Source organism: Psammomys obesus, unplaced genomic scaffold (genome assembly GCF_907164565.1).
Source record: "Psammomys obesus unplaced genomic scaffold, mPsaObe1.curated_primary_1811, whole genome shotgun sequence".
Lineage (NCBI taxonomy): Eukaryota > Metazoa > Chordata > Mammalia > Rodentia > Muridae > Psammomys > Psammomys obesus.
The window spans coordinates 13,477,807-13,499,150 of NW_026586816.1; the positions used below are offsets into that span (position 1 = coordinate 13,477,807).

Here is a 21,344-nt window from a genome sequence, read left to right on the forward strand (position 1 = left end):
ATATGGATATATACATATATAATATTCAAATCAATAGTCTTTTATAAAACAGTGTGTTCTTTTAATCATTCTTTTAAATCTTAATAACACTTTTTATATAAATATTTTCAGTAATAGATAGCATCTAACTCCAGGATTGTTTAGGGTTGGTTTTTTGTTTTGTTTTGTTTTCTTGTCTTTTTGTACTTCTGGGAACCCACTGTAGAGTCCTGTGTAGTAAACAGGCACCCCATCAGGGAGCCAGTCCCTACCCCAAAGTATGCACTTTTAAATAAGGTTCATATACATTTGCTTTGGGAACTTACAAGTCTGACATATCCCACACTTTGAAGACTATGGGGAAAGTACTGGTCCTTGGTTAACAGTTCATCACTTCCATTAGCACATAAAGTCATTTAAAAATCGCCCAGAAGGTACAAGTGGTTGATTTGTCCATGATGACTTACAAATGATTGCACCTTACCTGAACAACTAAAGCAAAAAGGAAGGCTTTGGATATAGATTGTGGATCACCTTGATTCTCAAGATAGTCTTGGTGGGAACACAACTACTGGAATATAACCTATGTCTGTACCAATGTTTTCTCCTCAACAGCTGTCTGATAACATAGGCCAGGGCCAGTCCGCCTGCAGCCATCTGCTTTGTCAATTGCAGTCAATTTTTTCCTTTTCTTATTATCTAAAATGTTTAAGAGAAGCCATTTGGGCAAAGAGGAAGTAACTTAAGCTATACCTTAGAAGAAACAAAGAACCTGTTATTTTATTTACCATGATAAGAAATTAGAAGTGAATCCTCGGGGGGGGGGGGGAGAAGAAGGCTTGAAAAAGACACTTCCAGTTAAAATTTAAATGATCCTAATGTTTTTAATCTTGCCATGTTAAATGTATTTGAATGATCATAGTTAGAGTATCACAAATACTTTTACTTCATTCTTTTCATGGCAATCGTGTACACAGGTCTTACTAGCCAATAGCCAACAGTCAAACCCACATAGCATCTACATTTTTGATACTTGACAGAGTTAATACAACTCTAACACAAGTCATTCTCTGGAGGGGGAACTACTTCATAGTTCTAGAAACAAATAAGGAAATAGATAGTTTCTATTGCTGAGTCAAGTCATGTGGTCAGAATTCACTGTAAAGAATTTGCTTGGCATGGAGCACACTCCTGCATTCTCAGGATTTAGTAAGCTGTAGCATGAAGATTACAAGTTCAGTTCTAGTCTGGGCAACAGAACGTCTCAAGGGCTTAGAGACTGTCTCAAGACAAAGAGCTAAAAAAAATCACTGAGTGAGTGAGTACATACATAACCATTCAGGGACCTGAATTCAGTCCCCAGAACTACCAGATAAATTTGCATATTTGTGGTGCATCTGAGCAAAGAGGAAGGAGCTTATTTAGATCATTGTCCTTGAGAAAATGCTATTGAAATGCTGCACCTCTCAGCCCTGGGGTCACTTTAGACCCATCAACATAGATAGTCTTTTTTTACTTCCAAGTCTCAAATTATGAGATTGCAGGCTTCTCTTGAAAAATGACATGTTAGCCTGGTATTTCTGGACCCATCTTTTCATATAGGATTCAAAACGAAACGGCTGGAAATAAACCCTGTCCTCACAAAAGGGACAAAGGCTCTACAGTTTAGTTCATCTTCTGTCTAGTCCACTTCACTCATCCCAAAAGGCTTTCAGGATTTAGCATCACCAAGAACAAACCTTGCACACTCATTTCCCAGAAAAGAACACTGAGTTTTACAGTCACATGCCTCATGCCCAGTCTTTCCCATTATGCAGGCCTGTGTTATTTCAGTGTTTCACCTGAATTTGCAACTAAATTTCCATGGTAAGTTTCACAACTCTCCAGAACATTTTTAATATAATTTTTTATTTATTACAATTTATTCACTTTGTATCCCAGCTGTAGCCCCACCTTCATCCCCTCCCAATCCCGCTCTCACTCCCTCCCTCATCTCCTCCCATGCCCCTTCCCTCGTCCACTGATAGTGGAGGACCTTTTCCCCTTCCATCTGACCCTAGCCTATCAGGTCTCATCAGGACTGTCTTTCATAGTCTTCCTCTGTGGCCTGGTCAGGCTGCTCCCGACTCAGGGGGAGGTGATTAAAGAGCCAACCACTGAGTTCATGTCAGGACAGCCCCTGCTCCCTTACTAGGGAGCTCATTTGGAGACTGAGCTGCCATGGGCTACATCTGCACAGGGGGTCCAGGTTTCAGAACTTTAAGATAAGAGGAAGAAGAGGAAAAGGCAGAGCCAGAAATGAGTATTTGCTTCATTTCTTGTAGACTTCTGAATATGTCAGAACAGATCTCCTGTCCAGCTTTTCTAAACCCAAAAACAGTGCATCAGCAATTGTAGCTCAGGAAAAATATGGGCGTATTCACACATGATATTGTCTTCCATGAGTTTTTCAGTATTTTTAATCCAGGGTTTCAAAGGACCAAGCTAACACTCCTTTGTCTCCCAAAACCCATGAGAAATGACAGGTTTTGTGAAAGGGCAGGAGGCGGGAAGCATGTTGGTAATTAAAACACTTACTTGATTAAAAATATAACATCGCTCTAAAAACAGTTAGGCGCCTCTGTCTTTAGAGCTGTACTCTAAAAACCCAGCCAATTGCATTTGGATTTCCCGCTGGGGCAAGAAACAGTGATCACGACTCAGATAATTTGGCTTTGTTCCCTGACAGCTTCTAGAAGAAGGCGGGTGATGTTCACTTAGGAAAAGAAAGAAAGAAAGAGAAGCACAAACCCATGTAACAAAAATGAAGAGGGGACATGTGTGTATGTGTGATCACAGTTTGATGCTTTGTCCTTAAATTTTTTTTAATTTTTAAAATTTTAATTCTCACAGTGAAGAAAATATAGAGTGACAACAAAAAGCCCCATTCCATTTTTTCTCGTTAGCATGACAAGAATAAAAATTGTGACAAAATCCATTGATACTAACATTTATTCTCTACTTTTAAATCTTGTTGCCTGAAATTGAGCAGATGACACCTTGAGGAGGGAAAGAAAAGTCAAAGTATAACACCACTCTCATCACAGAACTACAGAAACCAGCGAGAAGAGAAAAAGAATGCTTCCCACTCTCCCCAGAAGACCTGTCTCCCATACAGCAACCTGGGGGGAGATACTGCGTCTTGTGTTTTAATGTTGCTATTCAGTGCTTTCCAGGAACCAGGCATATAGATGTCAGCTCATGCATCCTGTTGCCAACAGAATACCTTGGGCTAAAGCCACTAAGAAGTTCCTGGCACTGACAATTCAGTGTTTCACCAGGCACTTGCTGTATGCCAGATATGCATGTTGCTTAGTTAAGACTCACAGCAAAATTTCTTGCCCTTGTAAAATAAGGAATAAGGTTTGGGAGTCACATTAGCAGCTTGCCATTCAGCTCATGTACCAACTAGGGTCTAGATCTTTAGTTTTAATCCTGGGATGCATACCTCCATAACACAGAAACAGCTTCAGAGAGTGCCAAATCTGCACTCTTCCTTTATGAACTCCTACCACTAATGTAGTGACATTGCATCAGAAATTATTTTAATACTCTGACACTACCGATGTTTGGGACCTGTTTTTTGTTGTTGTTGTTGTTGTTGTTTGGTTGGTTTTTGGGTTTTTTGTTTTTGTTTTTTGTTTCTATTTTTGCTGTAAGGAATTGTTCTGTTATTATTGTATAGATAATATCAGCCCTAGACTCTTCTCTATTAGATGGCAAGGAATCCCATTCTTCACTCATAATAATCAAAATATCTGCAAAAATATATATATCACTCTTCACGATGGAAAAAGCCACACAAAATCAGATAACTCTGGAGGAGACTTCTACAGCTGCCCTTGACCAAGCACTTTTGAGCAGTTAGGAGCTTAGTTTGAGGAGATAAATTGCTCAAATTTGAGTTATAACACTGCCATTTGCTAACCAAGTGACTGCTTGCTTAACTGTGATTCCTCTTTAACTATAAAAGGGAAATAAAGCCAGTCCCTGCCTCATATCAACTGAGGGTTAAACAAGTTTATGTCAGAACAGCCTACTTACTTACATATGTAGTTGAAATGACAGTTTCTAAATTGACATAGAGAGAGTGACTGTAATACAAGGGTCACTGTGGTCTAAGCACAATGTGAGAAACCTTTTGCAGACATTGCCTAATTTAGTCCTTACATGTCCAGAAGAATCCAAGACCTTTTGTTTGGCAGTTAAGGAAGCTGAAACTCCAGAAAGCTGTCTTTACGGTCTTCCCCAAGTATATAAATGTAGTGCTGAGGTAAGGTTCATCCCTCCGACTCTACAGTCTGCACTTCCAGAATATTTGTATTACACTAGAGTAAAGCCGAGGAGCAGAAAAGTGGGTAAAAGGCTTTCCACCCAGGACACACACCACTGGGTGCCCTTGCCTTGCTGGTGAGATTCGCACAAGGAAGCTCTCTGTGCCGTTTGTTTATAGTATGTTCCAGATATGACTTCATTTACCTAGAAATATGAATTATGGGTAAATACTGAAACCATAAGCTTCAAAGATAGACTTAGGTGAGAAAATCCTAAAGGTTCTTTCTATGAATTCATTCTACCTTGGATGATTGCCTTGTTTGAATTTCTTAAAGATAGCCAGAGTTTTGTCACCTAATACAGAAACATGCTAGGTCTAGATTTTTATTTGAGTCCTGACAAGCTATATGAGCTTGTCTGTGCCTCAATTTCCTGAACTGTAGAGTGTTTTAATACTTTGAGATTGTGATGAGAATTAAGTAAGTTTAATAATCATCAAGGAGTCAGCACATGGCAAACAGTATAAACCCTTATTCAAGGGAATATTTCTAGTTAGAAAGCATGCTGCTATCTCTAGAAAAGGCAGTCATATAAATATGCTTTTTGTATATGATCATTTACATGTTTTTAAACCATAGGAACAAATTCTTACCTATTTTCTTCTCATGGACTTTCCCATGCCTGTGACTGTCCTCATTTTAGAGAGGACAGTCAAAGAAGGCCAGTATTTATTTAAATAAATACCTCAGAACCACACAAAGTCTTAGTGAGCAACACGAGAACACTGGTCCCATCACATAGTGTTGACTTCACTCACGACTGACAGTGAAATCCTGACTCTTCATGAAAACTAGGGGCTCAGTGAGAACTGTGTATATATCTTGAGCACTTTACCACACTATCTCCTATACACAGAGCAGCAAAGAGTCCAATGCTATAATTCTTTGTGTGCCAAAGAGATGGCTTATTAAGGTCACACTTTCTCTAGACCAATCTGTGCGTAGAGAAGTGCGCAAGTTGTAAAGCTTGGAACTTCCTCTGGAGTGGCTAGAGAAATGCTTTTCACTGTTTGGCTGTTACTTTTCTTTCACAGAGAGGAAATTCACTACAACCTGTGTGCCCAGACTTCAGGAATCATGTGTTCAATGGCTTATTTTATTTGTGGCACTGGCATGTTCAGACTCCACCTCTAACAAAGCATCAACTCTTGATCTACTTTTCTCTTTTACTTAATGCAATGTCAATGCTACTGTAGCCTAAAAGGCTGCACCAAAAAATTTGAGTGAGGAAAGAAATGGAAAAAAAAAGAGGATTTCTAAATCACTTCACATAACAATGGATGTCATGTTATTGCCCTTACTTTTGTTTCCTTTACATACATGCCCCTGTAGGGTACGCACTCAGGTATGTAACACATGTAAAAAGGTAATGTCATATAATCTTTAACATGTGCCCCACAGTTATGACTGTAGATATCTCTTACATATAAACAAACACCTTCCTGAAAATGCTCTTGGGATTTAAAGTTATATTTTGGTCACCATGAGTAGCTCTCTCCATTACTAAATTAAAAGGCAAAACAAGTGTAACCTGGTATTGTCCACTCCTAATTTTCTCAGCACCCTGACATGTGTCAACAATATTTAGACGCAAATAACTAATCCCCATGGGCTCATGGTCCCTGCATATTGTTTCAGGCACTGAGGGATCATAAGGCAGAACATCTACTGCTGGATGGAGGGTACTTCCCTTTGAGTCAGGAAGATCAGCTATCAGGGTCAATCAGGGTCAATATACATGCTAATTCAGAGTTTGAAGAAAAGCCAGGAATATCAGTGTACTTGAGTCTGCTCATCATAGACTTAATCTTAGTTCTTCATAGAACTACTTTATAGAACTTCATAGAGATACTCACTGCCTGTGTGCAGAGGTCAGTAGCTTATCCAAACATCTGCAATGTGCACTTACCATTTATTTAATAAGTCAGGAAAGACTTGACTCTTCAGACTCTTTGTTATGAGATATATATCGCTACAGGCCTAAATGAAATTCCAACTCAATGGTTTGAGGAAATTCCCTGGCAACTTGCTCAATGCACTTAACAATTTCCTACTGCAAACAAACTCAACATGCAGCAACTGTATTTAAGCCCCTGGAATCTAACCTACTTCCCAAACCCCCTGCCTCAACACCTTAAGGAGATGCCTTAACGTTTTTAGTGTCACAAGGGCACTACCCATTGGCAGCACTTGACTCTTTTATCAAAATTGAACATCAGCTCATAGCATGTGCTATAAATACCTTGGTTGTTCAGCAGAGTAAATGTGGTACAGCCACTATGAAACTGACTGCTCCATTTTATACGTTAAAGTACCAGGAAAGAGGCACCAATAAAAGTCAAAATTTCCTTTTGCAGAAGCAACAGTAATTATTTTATTAGGGTTCAACAGGGGGTTCCTTAATGCCTTTCAATGAGACAGGCTGTAGCTCAGAGGACAGCCAGGTGGCAGGAAAATCAAGAGTGAAGACCCATGAGCCCAGAGGCCTCCGGCAGAGCTGTACAGCTAGCCTGAGAGCAAGCAGGAATCAGCTTCTCCATCACTGGTGCTTTCTGCCTATAACAAGGGAGAAAGTGGAATTGCACAACAGGAGGGCCACCAGAATGAATAAGTTGCCCTTTCCTAATTACCAGTCCCTAAAATGTCTCTGAAGGGGAAAAAAACAAAAAACAAAACACTACTGATTCTCCCTGTCTGTTTTTTTATTATTATTATTATTAATTACACTTTATTCATTTTGTATCCCCCCATAGGCCCCTCCCTCCTCCCCTCCCGGTCCCACCCTCTCCCCCTTTCTGCATGCATGTCCCTCCCCAAGTCCACTGATAGGGAAGGTCCTCCTCTCCTTCTTTCTGATCAACCAAGGACTATCCGTGTAGATAACCTAGAACCTTGACAATGCAGCCAATTCTGATGAGAATTGATAGACTAAGATCCCTGTCTGGTTTACAGATGATCGTTTTCCCTTCTGAGAGCCAATGCTAGTCTGTTAACATTTTCCTTTCAGTCAAGTCAGGAAAATTCAAGATGTACTTTCCATGCTCAGACAATAGAAGGCTGTGATTCGCTTTTATCCCACTCTGATTTATGGAAAGCAAACAACACTCAGTCTGCCTTTTTTTTTTTTAAACAGAGCAATTGTTTTGTTTCATTGTGTTCCAAAAAGGTGTATTGGAGCGTCACAGCTAAGACCTGGAAGCAGCTGTCTCCCTTCCCTATAATCTCCATCCTTCACGGAGCATTCCTCAGTCCCCATTCTGGGGACAGATGTGCAGCACAGCCATCTCATGCGCCATCGTCCAGCACCACCCAGCCACAGCTTCCCTGATGTCAGTGCAGAAGCTCCTGATGACAAAGAGATGTTGCTGTATGATTTTTTCCCCTTCTGTTCTTTCTCCCCTCCCTCTCCCCACCCCCTTTTTTTCTGCCTTGGCATAAAATGGTCAAATGATGTTCTACTGCAGAATTCAATTTCACAGTTCAGTTAGGTCCTTGATTACACTGCCAAATTCAGATTAATGTGCATTTAACTAACATGGATCAGGGGAATTCTGGCTGACAGCCAGCTGTAATCGGGGCAATTGATAGCGGTGAGGAGTTTTATGCCCTGTCCACCGCAGTGCACCACTGCTGAAATTGATTGATTAAATGAATTCATTGCTATAATTACTTATAATGTTGATACATCACAAGCCTGTACCTAACCCTATCTTTGGAGACAGTGCACTTATTGTAGAGGGCATTCTGGTTGAACTGTTGGCTGGGAATTATTTATTCATACATAATAAGCTTCCTCGTCCCCTTCACATTTTGAATAAAGACATGAAAATGCACATTTAAGAATTAATTTATATGGTATACTAAAAAGTCTCATGAAATTAAAAACCAAGTGTATGTTGTTAACCACCCAAAAAAGGAAGGAAAGCATGATTCTTTGTTTATCTGTCTGTATTTTAGATTTCTGCAGAAAGAATTTCCTCTTCAATTGTAGCCGGTGTACGATGATCATTAGTGGCCATCTCACAGTGAAGCTGTTTTGACAGCTCTGGGTGGTAATTTGCAAAACAATCGATCTAGAGTTCTTTTATTACATTGCACCATATGGGAATCCCATTTAGAGTTTGTGGAAGAGAAGTCATTCCTATAGAATTACTTGTTCACAAAGCACACGACTGCTTTCCCTGGTGGAATGAAGACAGTCTTTGTGGTGTTTCTGTTGTTTGCTCTCCTACATTACAGCTTTCTGCTCCTGTTCAGCCCCTGCACTGGGGTCTCTGGGGGCAAACTGCATCAGCTCCTTCTTTGGAAATGGTTTAGAGGATGGGTTCTGGAAGATATATTGGCTCACTTAGTAAGTACCATCCCTTTTGATGGTCTAACTCAACTGCCCTGTGGTTTTACTAAATGAGTAGCTTCTACATCCCTTCACAAATACTAGAGACAGGCTTGATCATATAAATGCCATGCTACTCCTTTTCTTCTGGAATATGTTTGTGTTACATGAATAAAATGTTTCACAGTTCAAGCTTGACTCCTCTGCATGAACAAATGCATATAAAATTGTACATAGGCAGATTCACCTGTTTCACCACTCCCAAACAGAATACCATGAGAGAGACAGGTTATAAGAATGAGCACAAATGTCAAGAGTGTGTAAAAGGGGAGGCAGTCACCCCACAGAAAGGCAACTAGGCTTCTCTTTGTAAAAGGTCATACAGATGAAAGCTGGGGCATCATCGTCCCTGAATCCAAAGTTGGTTTTGACCAAAGCAAAACTGAAAATAACAAGTTGTGTACATAGATGATCAATTCATTTTCTAAGATAACCACTTTTGTATATTTAAAAGAATTATCTATGTTAGCACTGCTAAAAATAAAAATGCAACCCTAGTATCTCCTTCATCCCATTCCTATAGGCCTTATCATTCATTATTTTCTGGTCCAATTCTTCTATTTTGTTCCAGACTACTCAGATATGTAAGGTTCCAGTTAAACACTATGACATTCCTTATTTCTGGCATTGTTAGCTCACATACTGCCCTCCTCTATCTACTCCCCATCCCCCATCACTGAAGACTGTCTCAGTGAACTTATGTAGGACCCATGACAAATGACTCAAAGAAGGTTAACACTGTCATTTTACTGTCTTAGTAGCTTTAAGCCTTTTGTCTGACCTACTTCAACCTACCATGCCTCAGTCTTATAAAATAGAACAATTATAGATTTTACTGTTTAAAGTGAGGTTGAAATGCCATGATGTACATAGAGTACTCAAAATAGTCCTTGATATATGGAAAGCACTCAACAAATGCTATCATTAGTGTTTATTTTTCCTGAAAGAACTGACTTTTAATAGAGTAGTCCCTTAGGGAGGGAGCCCAACTTTGGTCCCAGGAAAATGTCAGAGCATTTTAATCACAAGAAAGAGTTCCAGCTTTGATTATACAGATCAGATAGGTGACAAGTATTGGTGGTAATGTCACAGCAGGCAAGAAATCAAGTCTGGTGACATTGTTCTAGGGGTCTAGGACATCCAGAAGCCTCCTTCTGTGAATACAAGATGAACCTTAGCAAAAGCAACAGGCCCTATGATCCTCTTGGGGTGCAGGGCCGTTGGCCTGAGTTCTTGAGGGATATTTTTTCCCAAGCCTCAATTTTATAGAAAACAAAACAGAATTAAAAGGAATGATGCCTTTCCTAAAGGCATGAGCCAGTAACATGCTCCATTGCTGCAGCTGGATAAGATCAAAGTGAAGGCTGCAGTTCAGTGACCCCATGACCCCAGGGGGATCACTCCTGCACTTCTTTTTTCTTTGGAAATCCTGATTGCCTGCTATCATCCCCTTGAATGGATGAATAAAGGTTCCAAGGAGAGACCACATGTTCACTTGCCTGAAGCAGAAAGTTAATTTTTCTGAGTCACTTAGTTTGGTTCTAAAATTGTCTCTTGTGATTGTGGTTGTTCCACGTGGCATTTTTAAGAGTTTTCCCCCCTTAAGATCGGCAGTCCTGGAAGACAATTGCATCTTCTTTTTTTTTTATGTCTTATGTTTTATTTTTTTTTTTACATTTTTTCTTTATTAATTACACTTTATTCACTTTTTATCCTCCCTGTGGTTCCCTCTCTCCTCCAGTCCCAATCCCTCCCTTCCTCCACCCTCTGCATGCATGCCCCTCCCCAAGTCCACTGATAGGGGAGGACTTCTTTTCTTTCCTTCTGATCCTAGTCAATTAGGTCTCATCAGGAGAGGCTGTATTGTCTTCTTCTGTGGCCTGGTAATGCTGCTTCCCCCTCAGGGGGAGGTAATTAAAGAGCAACCCAATCAGTTCATGTCAGAGACAGTCCCTGTTCCTATTACAATGAAACCCACTTGGATATTGAGCTGCCATGGGCTACATCTGTGCAGGGGTCTTAGGTTATCTCCATGCATAGTCCTTGGTTGCATCTTCTTATCTAAAGTACCTAATTTCAAAGATGTCAAACACTCAGAAAACAATTCTCTTTTATCTGTGAGGGTAAATTGACCCCTTCATGCAGGAAGGTTCTTCTTTCTTTTTTATGCCATAAGCTAAGAGCCAATCCTAATAATGCTGCTGACAGGTGATAGAGAAGAAAAGTCCCTAATGCAGTGTGAAGTAGTGTTTGTGACTCTTACTGGCTGAAACTTTTCTATTTGTAATCCAGAGGGAGACAGATGCAATTTTGTTCTAACTATGAGAGAAAGGAATCTACTCACGACTCCTGAAAGTGATAACATTTGAGGCTCCCAAGACCCACTTTAAAATATGAAAGTTTAAGACCTCAGCTGGCCTTCTACTGGCCTTGCTGTTGAGCCTGCCTAATGCAAAGCAATATTCTAATTGTTTAAATTACAGTGATGTTCTTCTATCCCACTCCAATTACACACACACAACACACAGACACACACATACACACACAGCCTTAGAGACCAGCCTGTTTTCTAATAGAGAAGATTAACTATAACATATGTTCAACATATTATCTTATTGTTTTCAGAACTTAATATTCAGAAACCTATATAACATTGATATGTTGTACATCTGTAAATGATAGCTAGTTTTGTTCTTAAAGTTATTTTCTTTTATATTACCATTATTATACTAAGTACCTTATAAAATTATAACAGTACATAAAGTTTACTGGCCCATCACCATTCAAATTCTTTTCTATCTACACTTTCTGAGTTTCCTATAATCTAAGGAACGAGATGTTAATATTTTTGCCATTATTTCATTTTACAAATGAGAAAACTGAAGCTCAGAGATGCTGAAGATTTTGACTGAAGCTATCATAGTCAGGCTATGCCCAAGTATTTTTCTCTCCATGCAAGGCATAACTCTGGCTTAAGGGATACCCGCTCCCTATTCCAAGGCCCTCTCAGTGGTAGATCCATTTGAATGTAGTGTGGTGTCCCTGAAGCTAGAACCTCTGACTTTTACATGTATTACAGGATGTCACCGTCATCAGAACCCAAAACAGTGCAGAATACCAAAAATGGTGGTACAGCAACTGTTTTGGGGAGATCACTATACATAATCCTTGCTCCCTTGCATGCTGGAATGGACTTTCTTACATGCAGTGCATAGAAGTCGTTGACACCTAAGTTGTTGACACCTGCATGTTTCCACAGCCTTGCCTCATTCATAAGATGATAGGCCCATCCCATTTCACTTTCAAGGGATGTTCAGCACTACTCATTTATTCTTTCATAAAATACTTTTCAGCCTCAATTCCAAATTCCTGTGCTGCCTTCACATTTCCTTCTTACATCACTGACAACTACTTCTCTGTCCATTTTTGCAGAGTCCTTCTGCTCTTTCTGATATTGTAAATGTGTAGATGTTGGATTCCTTGCACCATGTTACAAACTCAGCATCATGGCTTTAATACAAGTAAGCCCTACTGGTTCTCATGTTCATGTTTTTACCCTCAATTTATCCTTCAACTTAAAGAATGTCTAGGTCATTTAGGTGACATCTCAACTGATAACCCTTTGAACATAATGTAGTTGTATCAGAATTCATAAAATTTCTTTATGAATGAGTTATCTATTGCTGTTTAATAACTTATCCCAGAATCTCATGGTTTAAAACAACAGTAAGCATTTATCATCTTGCACAAATCTTGGGTCAGATTTCTCCTTGTATCAGCTATCAATAGCTCTGTCACAAACTATCTCACAAAGCAAAAGTATTGCTGCTCAACACATTGTATCCTAGATGTAAAACAAACATTAAGTATTTCGCTAATTCTGAATATCAATTATTTGGTGAGCCTTAGATGGTCGGTTCTGTCTTGGCATCTCTCATAAGGTCGCACTCAAAGGATCATCTGAGGGCTGTACATACGCTTCAGACAGCACTTTATTTTATATCCTTCAAGCTCAGTTATGGCAGGAAGCCTTAATTCTTGATGCATGGTCTTCTCTAAAGGATTCCTAATGCTCACATGACATAGCAATTGAAGAAGGGCAAAACAAGTGATTTTAGTGAAAAGAAATTGCACCACAAACCTGGGACCATTAAAATGGACACAGCAGTTTGTGGGCTTCCTTGCTTTTCCTTGTTCAGCTTGCCCCACCACCACGTTCTCTCAACCCTACTCCTCAAAGTCAGACTGAAAAGAGGTTTTCTAGGATCCCATTGAAAATTGGCCAATGCCAAATATTTTTTTCTCATGAATATCTGAAATTCTTTACTCGCAATTTTAGTTGAACTTACTTGGTGAAAATGTCACAGTTTTACTTAATCTCCACATTGACGCAAAAGCTACTTAGCACCAAGAGCCGTGTTTTACCTTTTATAGGTATAAGTGTTGTGTTGTGTGTAAGAATGCTACATACCACCTTTGAGGAGATAAGTTAGAAGCATGGAGAAATTCTTCCTACTGCTGATATTTCTCCCAAATGCTGGCTGAGAACCAATGACCTTCATCATAGGAGTCTCTCCTTCAAAATTAGGTATAAACAAAAAATATGTCTTGAATAAGGTCCATATGAACCAAATAAGCCCATGGTTGGCAATAGGGGTAGGGAGCATGGGTGTGGGAGGCTCTTTTCTGGATATAGCTGGCATTGGAGCTGCCAATGCAGATCCTGTCAGCACTGTTTCTCTTCTTTCTTCTGCCAGCCATGAGGTTCAGCTTCAGATCTGGTGAATACTGCCCATCTATGTCTGTCTTCCCAGGTGGATTATGATCGAGCACAGATCGTCTTCAGTCCTCCACTGTCAGGGTCCGACACCTACCCCAGAGGCCCCGCCAAACTACCTCAAAGTCAGAGCAAAGCAGGCTACTCTTCAAGCAGCCAGCAGTATCCTTCTGGGTACCACAAAGCAACCTTGTACCACCATCCTTCCCTGCAAACCAGTTCTCAGTACATCTCCACCGCTTCTTACTTGAGCTCTCTCAGCATCTCCTCAAGCACCTACCCTCCACCTAGCTGGGGCTCCTCCTCAGACCAGCAGCCCTCTCGGGTATCCCATGAACAGTTCCGAGCTGCCCTGCAACTAGTGGTAAGCCCAGGAGACCCCAGGGAATACTTGGATAACTTTATAAAAATTGGAGAAGGATCGACAGGCATTGTGTGCATTGCAACTGAGAAGCACACAGGCAAGCAAGTGGCAGTGAAGAAAATGGACCTCCGAAAACAACAAAGACGAGAACTCCTTTTTAATGAGGTAAGTGTTGGGTTTGAATTGCCTCTTTTTCATGTTGATGTAACATTTATCTCCTATTTCAGAAACAGTGTATATAGGTGCTGGGAAGAAAATTCTATTAGTAAAGTGCTTGCTATGCAAGCATAAAGACATAAGTTCTATCCCTAGAACCCAGTAAAACAACAACAACAAAGTGGTATGGTCACGTGTGCTCATAATCCCAAGGGCTGGAAGATCTCCTACTTTGTGCATGTTCTAATCTAGTGCTTTCTCGTCAGACAGCCTAGACTATTTGTTGAACCTCTGTCTAAGGAGAGCTCCTGCTCAAACAAACAAACAAACAAACAAAAAAACAAAACAAAAAAAACAATGACATTCCTGAGAAATGACACTCAAAGTTGTCCTTTATCATCCATAAACCTGCCCATACCCAAGTACACACACACACGTGCACGTGCAAAATATAAAAGTATTATAATGTTTTCAGACATAGACTGACACTGAAATAGAAGGGCAAAACCAACATTCCCCTGTAATTCTTCCTCTAACCTTGCTCTATGTATGCATGGTTGTTCCTCTTATAAAGTACTCCATTTTTCTCAACCACTGTACTTAACACCAGCCTAGCTTAGCAACAGCCCTCTGAGGTAGAAAAGTGTTACCATTTGAGAGACAAAGCAACTCAAATTGGTTAAATAACTAGCCCATGATTAGAGGGCTAGTGGACTGTAAGGCCAGGTGTTGAGGCCTGTCCAGCAGATTCCAGAACTTAGCCTGAATCTGTGGATATGTGCACTACTCAGTATCTCTAGAGCATCTGTTCTACATTCTGTGCCAACACTAAACTCTATACTTCTTCATGTTCTCCCAGGAGGTCCTACAAAGACTGAAGCACTCCTAAGAACCATGCATGGAGGGGACCTAGATCCCCTGCTCAAAAGCAGCTTATAGGCAGCTCAGTCTCCATATGGGTTCCCTAGTAAGGAGAACAAGGGTTATGTCTGACATGGACTTGGTTGCCCACTCTTTGATCACTTCCCCCTGGCAGGGTGGCCTTACCAGGCCACAGAGGAAGAGGATCCAGGACTCTGATGAGATTTAATAGGCAAGGATCAGATGGTAGAGGAGGAGGGCTCTCCCTTTCCGGGGGGTAAGGGAGGGGGATAAAGAAGAAGAGGGAGGGAGGGTGGGACTGGGAGGAGATAATGGAGGGGACTACAATCAGGATATAAAATAAATAAATTAAGATGCTGATACTCATGGCCAAACTTTGGGCATAGCACAGGGAGTCTTACAGAGGAAGAGAGGGGTGGGATTAGAGGAACATGGAGGAGACAGGAGCCCCATAAGGAGACCAACAAAACTAAAATATCTGAGCCCAAGGGTTCCTGCAAAGACTGATGCACCAACCAACCAAGAGCCATGCATGGAAAGGACCTGGACCCCTGCTCAGATGTGGCTGATTGGCAGCTCATCTCCATGTGGGTCTCTGAGTGAGGGGATCAGGGGCTGCCTCTATCATGAGCTCAATTAACTGCTTTCTGATCACTGGCCCCTGATGATGCAGTCTTGCCAGGCCATGGAGGAGGAGGATACAAGCAGTCTTGTTGAGACTAAACAAGCTACTGGCAGAGAGCAATAGTGGAGAACTCCCCCGTTCAGTGGACTAAGAGAAAGGAATGAGAGGAAGAGGGCAGGAGGGTGGGACAGGGAGAGTTGAGGGAGGGAGCTTCAATCGGGAGATATAATGAAAAAATTGTGAAGAAAAAATAAAGATTATAAATAAATAAATAATTTAGAATATAAAAATAAAATAAAATAAAATTGCCACTGACCGCAGTAAATATAGTGTTTACTAATTCACACACATTCTCCTATGCATGATACATCATTTCTAGATTGCTTATAACATTTAATACAATGTAACTGCTTTGCAAATATATTTGTTATATTACACCATTTATAAAATCATAAGGGCAAAACATCTGGACAATCCATACTCATTTTAAAAATTATTTCTAGATGTGTTTGTTTGATTAAAGGGATATGCAATTCAGGCAGGCATTGTGGCACACTCTTATAATCTTATAAGATTATAAGGTTATCCACAGTAAAGTATGGGTGGTGATCTATACAAGCTCCTTAGATGTGTCTGACTGCATTTTCCCCAAATGCCAAAGTAGGCTCCCTCTTTGAAAATTTTGCTGCATATCTTAATTTTTCCTCCCTTCACTTCTCCTCTACATTTTGTCTGCCCCTCCACACCCTTCTTCTCTTTCCAACATCTGTTTGGCCTATCATTTTTTCAAATAGTATCATCACTTGATTCTTTTTACTTTCAGGGATAAGAGGGTTTTTTTTATCCCTAAAGAAATTCCCCAGCACTCAATACATCTCAGTCAAAATATTGATATGATCACAGGGGAACGTATAGCCAGATGTCACCAGCAGAAAGTAAATATATATCTTTCTCATTCATCCAGGTTGTGATAATGCGTGATTACCACCATGACAATGTAGTTGACATGTATAACAGCTATCTTGTTGGTGATGAGCTCTGGGTGGTCATGGAGTTTCTAGAAGGCGGTGCCTTGACAGACATTGTTACTCATACCAGGTAAGGCTGATGATTCAAAATACTACTTCAATAACTACTTCCACGATTTCTTCATAAATTATTAACACAATGCACTCAGGAGATACAACCCCTGGAGTGTTCATTACTAAATTATGTTTATATAGCCATTCATTAAATTGCACCCATCCTATACCCTGAAGGTTATTGGTTCAACCTCAGAGCAAACAACAGAACTTCTCATCACTTACATTGAGTTTAGTTTTATGGTCCCGAGTCGCCATGCCATGTTCATATGCTAACTCTACCAGGACTGCCTAAGGACAGAAGGCACAGGTAGAGGATCAAAAATTTACACCACCTTAATGACTCTGCTAGGAAACAAAACTATCTCAATACTAGTAGAATTCAGCTTCAGTGCCTACAGTTCAGTGTCTGCAGTATAAGAGTCCAGGGACATGAATTTGCACTAAATGCACAAAAGCTAACACATGTGGTCACTTCCCCTTGACTTACAATGGGAGCCTGGAACTCTCAATGCCAGGATTTAATCTGTGGTAATCATGTTCCAGGAACTTCAGTTCCTTTAATTGGAAATTTTCTAGACAAGGGCTAGAGACATACTCTAGTTCTCCAGAACCAGAGAATGTGGCATCTCTTGAGCAGTAGAAAGTTGTGCCTAAACCTGTCTTGATCTTTAAATGTTATTTCCTTTCTAGAATGAATGAAGAACAGATAGCTACCGTGTGCCTGTCAGTTCTAAAAGCTCTCTCCTACCTTCATAACCAAGGAGTGATTCACAGGGACATAAAGAGTGACTCCATCCTCCTGACAAGCGATGGCCGGGTAAAGTTTTTATGTTGGGTCCCTCAAGTTTAGTTTGTCAGCTTGCCTGTCACAGGCATTATTCTCTTAAGAACACTTTCTCACAATTCTAATTTTTGTTAGTCACACATCGCCCACTCCACTTCCCAGAATTTGCAGAGAGGAAATTGCCTTTCCTCTGTGCATCCTGTTACTCCAAATTACCAGTGCCCTGAAATTGGTCGATAATTTGTATCCTCTACAGTGAGAGTAGAAAGTAATGGAGATTATGGGCATTTCTTTTATCTTTCTACTGTATTCCATTTTTGTTAGATGAGAGAAGCTGGCTTTTTTTCTGCTCTATCTACTCTTTTTCTTTGCATATGCCTATCTTCAAAATCTCCAACTAACTGTGAGAAACAGATGACCAAGTCCTCTTGACTAGTTCGAAAAGACTTTATATATAAGATAGTATTTTACCAGTGTGTGAGCAGACATAAGAAAATCATAAGAGACAAGCCACAAAGATGAGTGAAGTATCTGAAAGACCACCGATATTATTAACCCATGCTAAAAACATTGTTAGGTTTGAGGATGCTGGGCAGAAGCTATTTGATAAGAGTCAGAATATCATGAATTTTCAGGATGAAGCTTCTGAATAGATACCCTTCTCCCTCTGTTTTTTGCTTCTGGTCTGTGGGAAGCCATCACTGTAGTCAGTGCATGCTGGTTTCAGAGATCTCAGAGAAAAAAAGAAAAGGCATCTAGTTTTAGAAGTTTTAAAAGTAGGCGATGCTCTCCATCACCTACTGTATTTGCTGACTTTCAGCCAAGATGCAATTTCTTCCAGCTCTTTGATCATTCCTCAGCACATTCTGATGTGACATGAACATCTTCCATCTGGCTGAGATTATCTCTCTACTCTATGCTGAAGGCCAGCCAGTTATAAGACAGTGATGGGGAACATCCTCTGCAGGCTTCTCACAAGCAAATGCTCTCCATCTTTTTTGTAGCTGGCTGGCTTTCAATGGGGGTAGAGTTAGCATGTGTCACTCATCTCCCAATAGAGTAGTCCTAGGTAATTTACATTTTTTAAGTCACAGTGTATCAAGACGGGAAAACCCTGTTACAGATGCAATGCATGTATGATTTCAGCCCTCACCTTATATCATCTTAGCTAAAGTAATCTACACAGTCACACAATCCCAGTTTTAAAGGATGGATAATAGACTGACCTCCTTGCTTTTTCTGCATGAATATGTGTGTAATGTGTATTGCATGCTCCCAGGCATGTGTGTGCACATGTATGTACTAGTGTATGTCCTATGTGTATGCATGCATGTGACAGCCTAAGTCTGATGACAAGGAATCTTTCTTAACTGCTTTCCCCCTTTCATTGAGTCAAGGTATCTCAGCTGAACACAGAACTTGCTGTTATGACTAGTCTAGCTAATCAGCTTGCCCTAGGAAATTCTCTGTCTCCATCTTCCAAGTGTTGGAAACACAGGCAGGCCCTCATGTTCACCCAACAGTTATATGAGTTCTGTGGGCTAAGTATAGTTCCCAGACTTTCTGGACAAGTGCTTTAGTCTTTCAGCCTTCCTCTACTAGCCTTCAACAGTTCCTCTTGATAGCATAAAGTACAAAGTCACTTGCACAGGGATGCAACAAAGAATATATGTCTATATAGAAGAGGAAGACAAGAATCCTCTCCAGATGACTCAGAAAGCACCTATATAAGGTCTCATGAACAAAACATACATCAAACATTGTAGCAGTCCATAGAGGTTGGTAGCAGAGTTTCTTGCTGGAAATATATCTGATTTGAAGTCACTCAGGACACTAAAATAATAGGATAGCGTTTAATCAACCTAATTAAAGATTTTTCTCTCTGTTTAATATACAAGATTTTAAAATTCAATTGCTGTTCTTAAGGGCAGCACCTGTATTTCAAGCATCCCTGTGCTTCTGTGTGCCCAGCAGAGCCTAGAGGAACAGAGGCATAGTGACGCTACTCACCTTGGTGATTTGCTCACACATTTATTTTCTGAATGCTTACTTTGTGCTAGGAATATATAGTCCTAAGGATGAGCACAAGAACGTACTTATCTCATTAAGCTACATCATTTAGGATGTAGGAATGTGATAATAAACACATAGATAAAGTAATAAACAAAACTCCTATTTTACTCATCTTTACTGGGGAAGATAGCTCAGTGGGTAACATGTTAGCTGCACAAATATGAAGATCTGAATCCAAATCCTCAGAAGACACATAAAAGGCCAGGTATAGCTCTGTTGGTCTCCTTATGGAGTTCCTGTCCCCTCCAAGTCTTTTTGTCTCACTCTTCTTCCATAAGGTTTCTTGCACTCTGCCCAAAGTTTTGCTATGAGTCTCAGTCTCCCCTTCAATACCCTGGTTGGTAGAGTCTTTCAGAGGTCCCTGTGGAAGGCTCCTGTCCTATTCTTGTCTTCTACTACTTCCAATGTCTATCCTGTGTACCTTTTTGTGTGAGGTTTCAGCCTTTTCCCTAGGGTCCTCTTTGTTGTTTGGCTTCTTTAGGACTTTAAATTTTAGTATGTTTCTCCTATAATATATGGCTAATATCCAGTGATAAGTGAGCATGTGAGGGAGCCTGCAGAGATCAATACTCCAAACAGGACTATGCGTGGAGAGGACCTAGACCCCCTGCTCAGAGGAAACCCATAGGCTGCTTAGTTTCCAAGTGGACTCCCTAGTAAAGAGAGCAAGGGCTGTCTCTGACATGAACTCAATGGCCAGCTCTTTGATCACATCCCTGTGAGGCGGGGGAAGGGAGACAGCCTTGCCAGGCCACAGAGGAAGATGGTGTAGCCAGCCTTGATGAGACCTGATAGGTTAAGGTCAGAGAGAAGGGGAAGAGGTCCTCCCTATCAAGGGACTAGGGAAAGGGCATAGGGGAGAAAAGGAAAGATGAGTGGGGTTGGGAGGGGATGAGGAAAGGGGCTACAGGAGGGATACAAAGTGAAAAAATTATAATAAATAGATAATTTTTTTAAAAGCCAAGTATAGTGATGCATCTTTATAAGCCCAGAACTGAGAAGTGGAGGTAGGAGAATCCAAAGAGTTTGCTGGCTAGCCAGGCTAGCTAATTTGTGAACCCCAGGTTCAGTTAAGTATCCTGTTTTAAAAAATAAAGTTGGGGCCAATAAGACACCTAAGATTGACCTCTGTCCTCCTTACTTGCATGCACAGGTATATGCAACCCCTTCCCACCCACCCACATATATAATACAGAGATATAATAAAGAAACTAATTAACTCATCAATTGTTCTAATGAACATTAAACAAAACATGTTAATGTGAGGATTTCCATAATTACTAAGCAAATAAGGAGAGTGAGGCATGATGGCATCAAAACTGTTACAGAGAACAATTAGAGTAGGCTACTGCATGCTGAGGCTCAGAATAGGCAGGGCTTGTACTGTCAGAGATGGCAGGGTACTAGGAAGAAGGAACCAGCATGTAAACTGGATCTTGTGCTTCTTGGTGTATTGCCCAAAGTGTGCTCATTCTCCTCACAGAACACTACACCATACTGGTTCCAAAGGGCTTCTCAGTCTCTATCCAGGAACAATTTTTTTTTTTTGAGACAGGGTTTCTCTGTGTAGCCTTGACTCTCTTGGACTCACTTTGTAGACAAGATTTCTCTAATGCACAGAGATCCACCTGTCTCTGTCTCCCTGAGTGCTGGGATTTCAGGTGTGCACCTCTGCACCTGAGCCCACAAAGCATATCCTGTTTGAGGTACACCCAGATTTTTGTAGAAACTCCCCCTTCTTGATCACTAGCTCCACTCCCAAATCTTCCCATCTGCATTTCTTTGCTGTGGCTTTCTCTGTCTGCTAGGATCTGTTCTTGAATGACAGGCCAAATTAGAACTTGCATAGAATT

General features: G+C 40.6%; 1 protein-coding gene across 2 annotated transcripts in view; it reads left to right on the forward strand.

Annotated features, from left to right (window-relative positions):
* Positions 1–21,344, forward strand: part of Pak5 (p21 (RAC1) activated kinase 5) — a 351,215-nt gene that overhangs the window by 314,809 nt on the left and 15,062 nt on the right. For both annotated transcript variants that reach the window (XM_055602702.1, XM_055602703.1), the window contains 3 exons: positions 13,560–14,051; positions 16,514–16,647; positions 17,325–17,451. In XM_055602702.1, the coding sequence (XP_055458677.1) occupies positions 13,560–14,051; positions 16,514–16,647; positions 17,325–17,451 (753 nt within the window). The remainder of the gene's footprint in view (positions 1–13,559; positions 14,052–16,513; positions 16,648–17,324; positions 17,452–21,344) is intronic.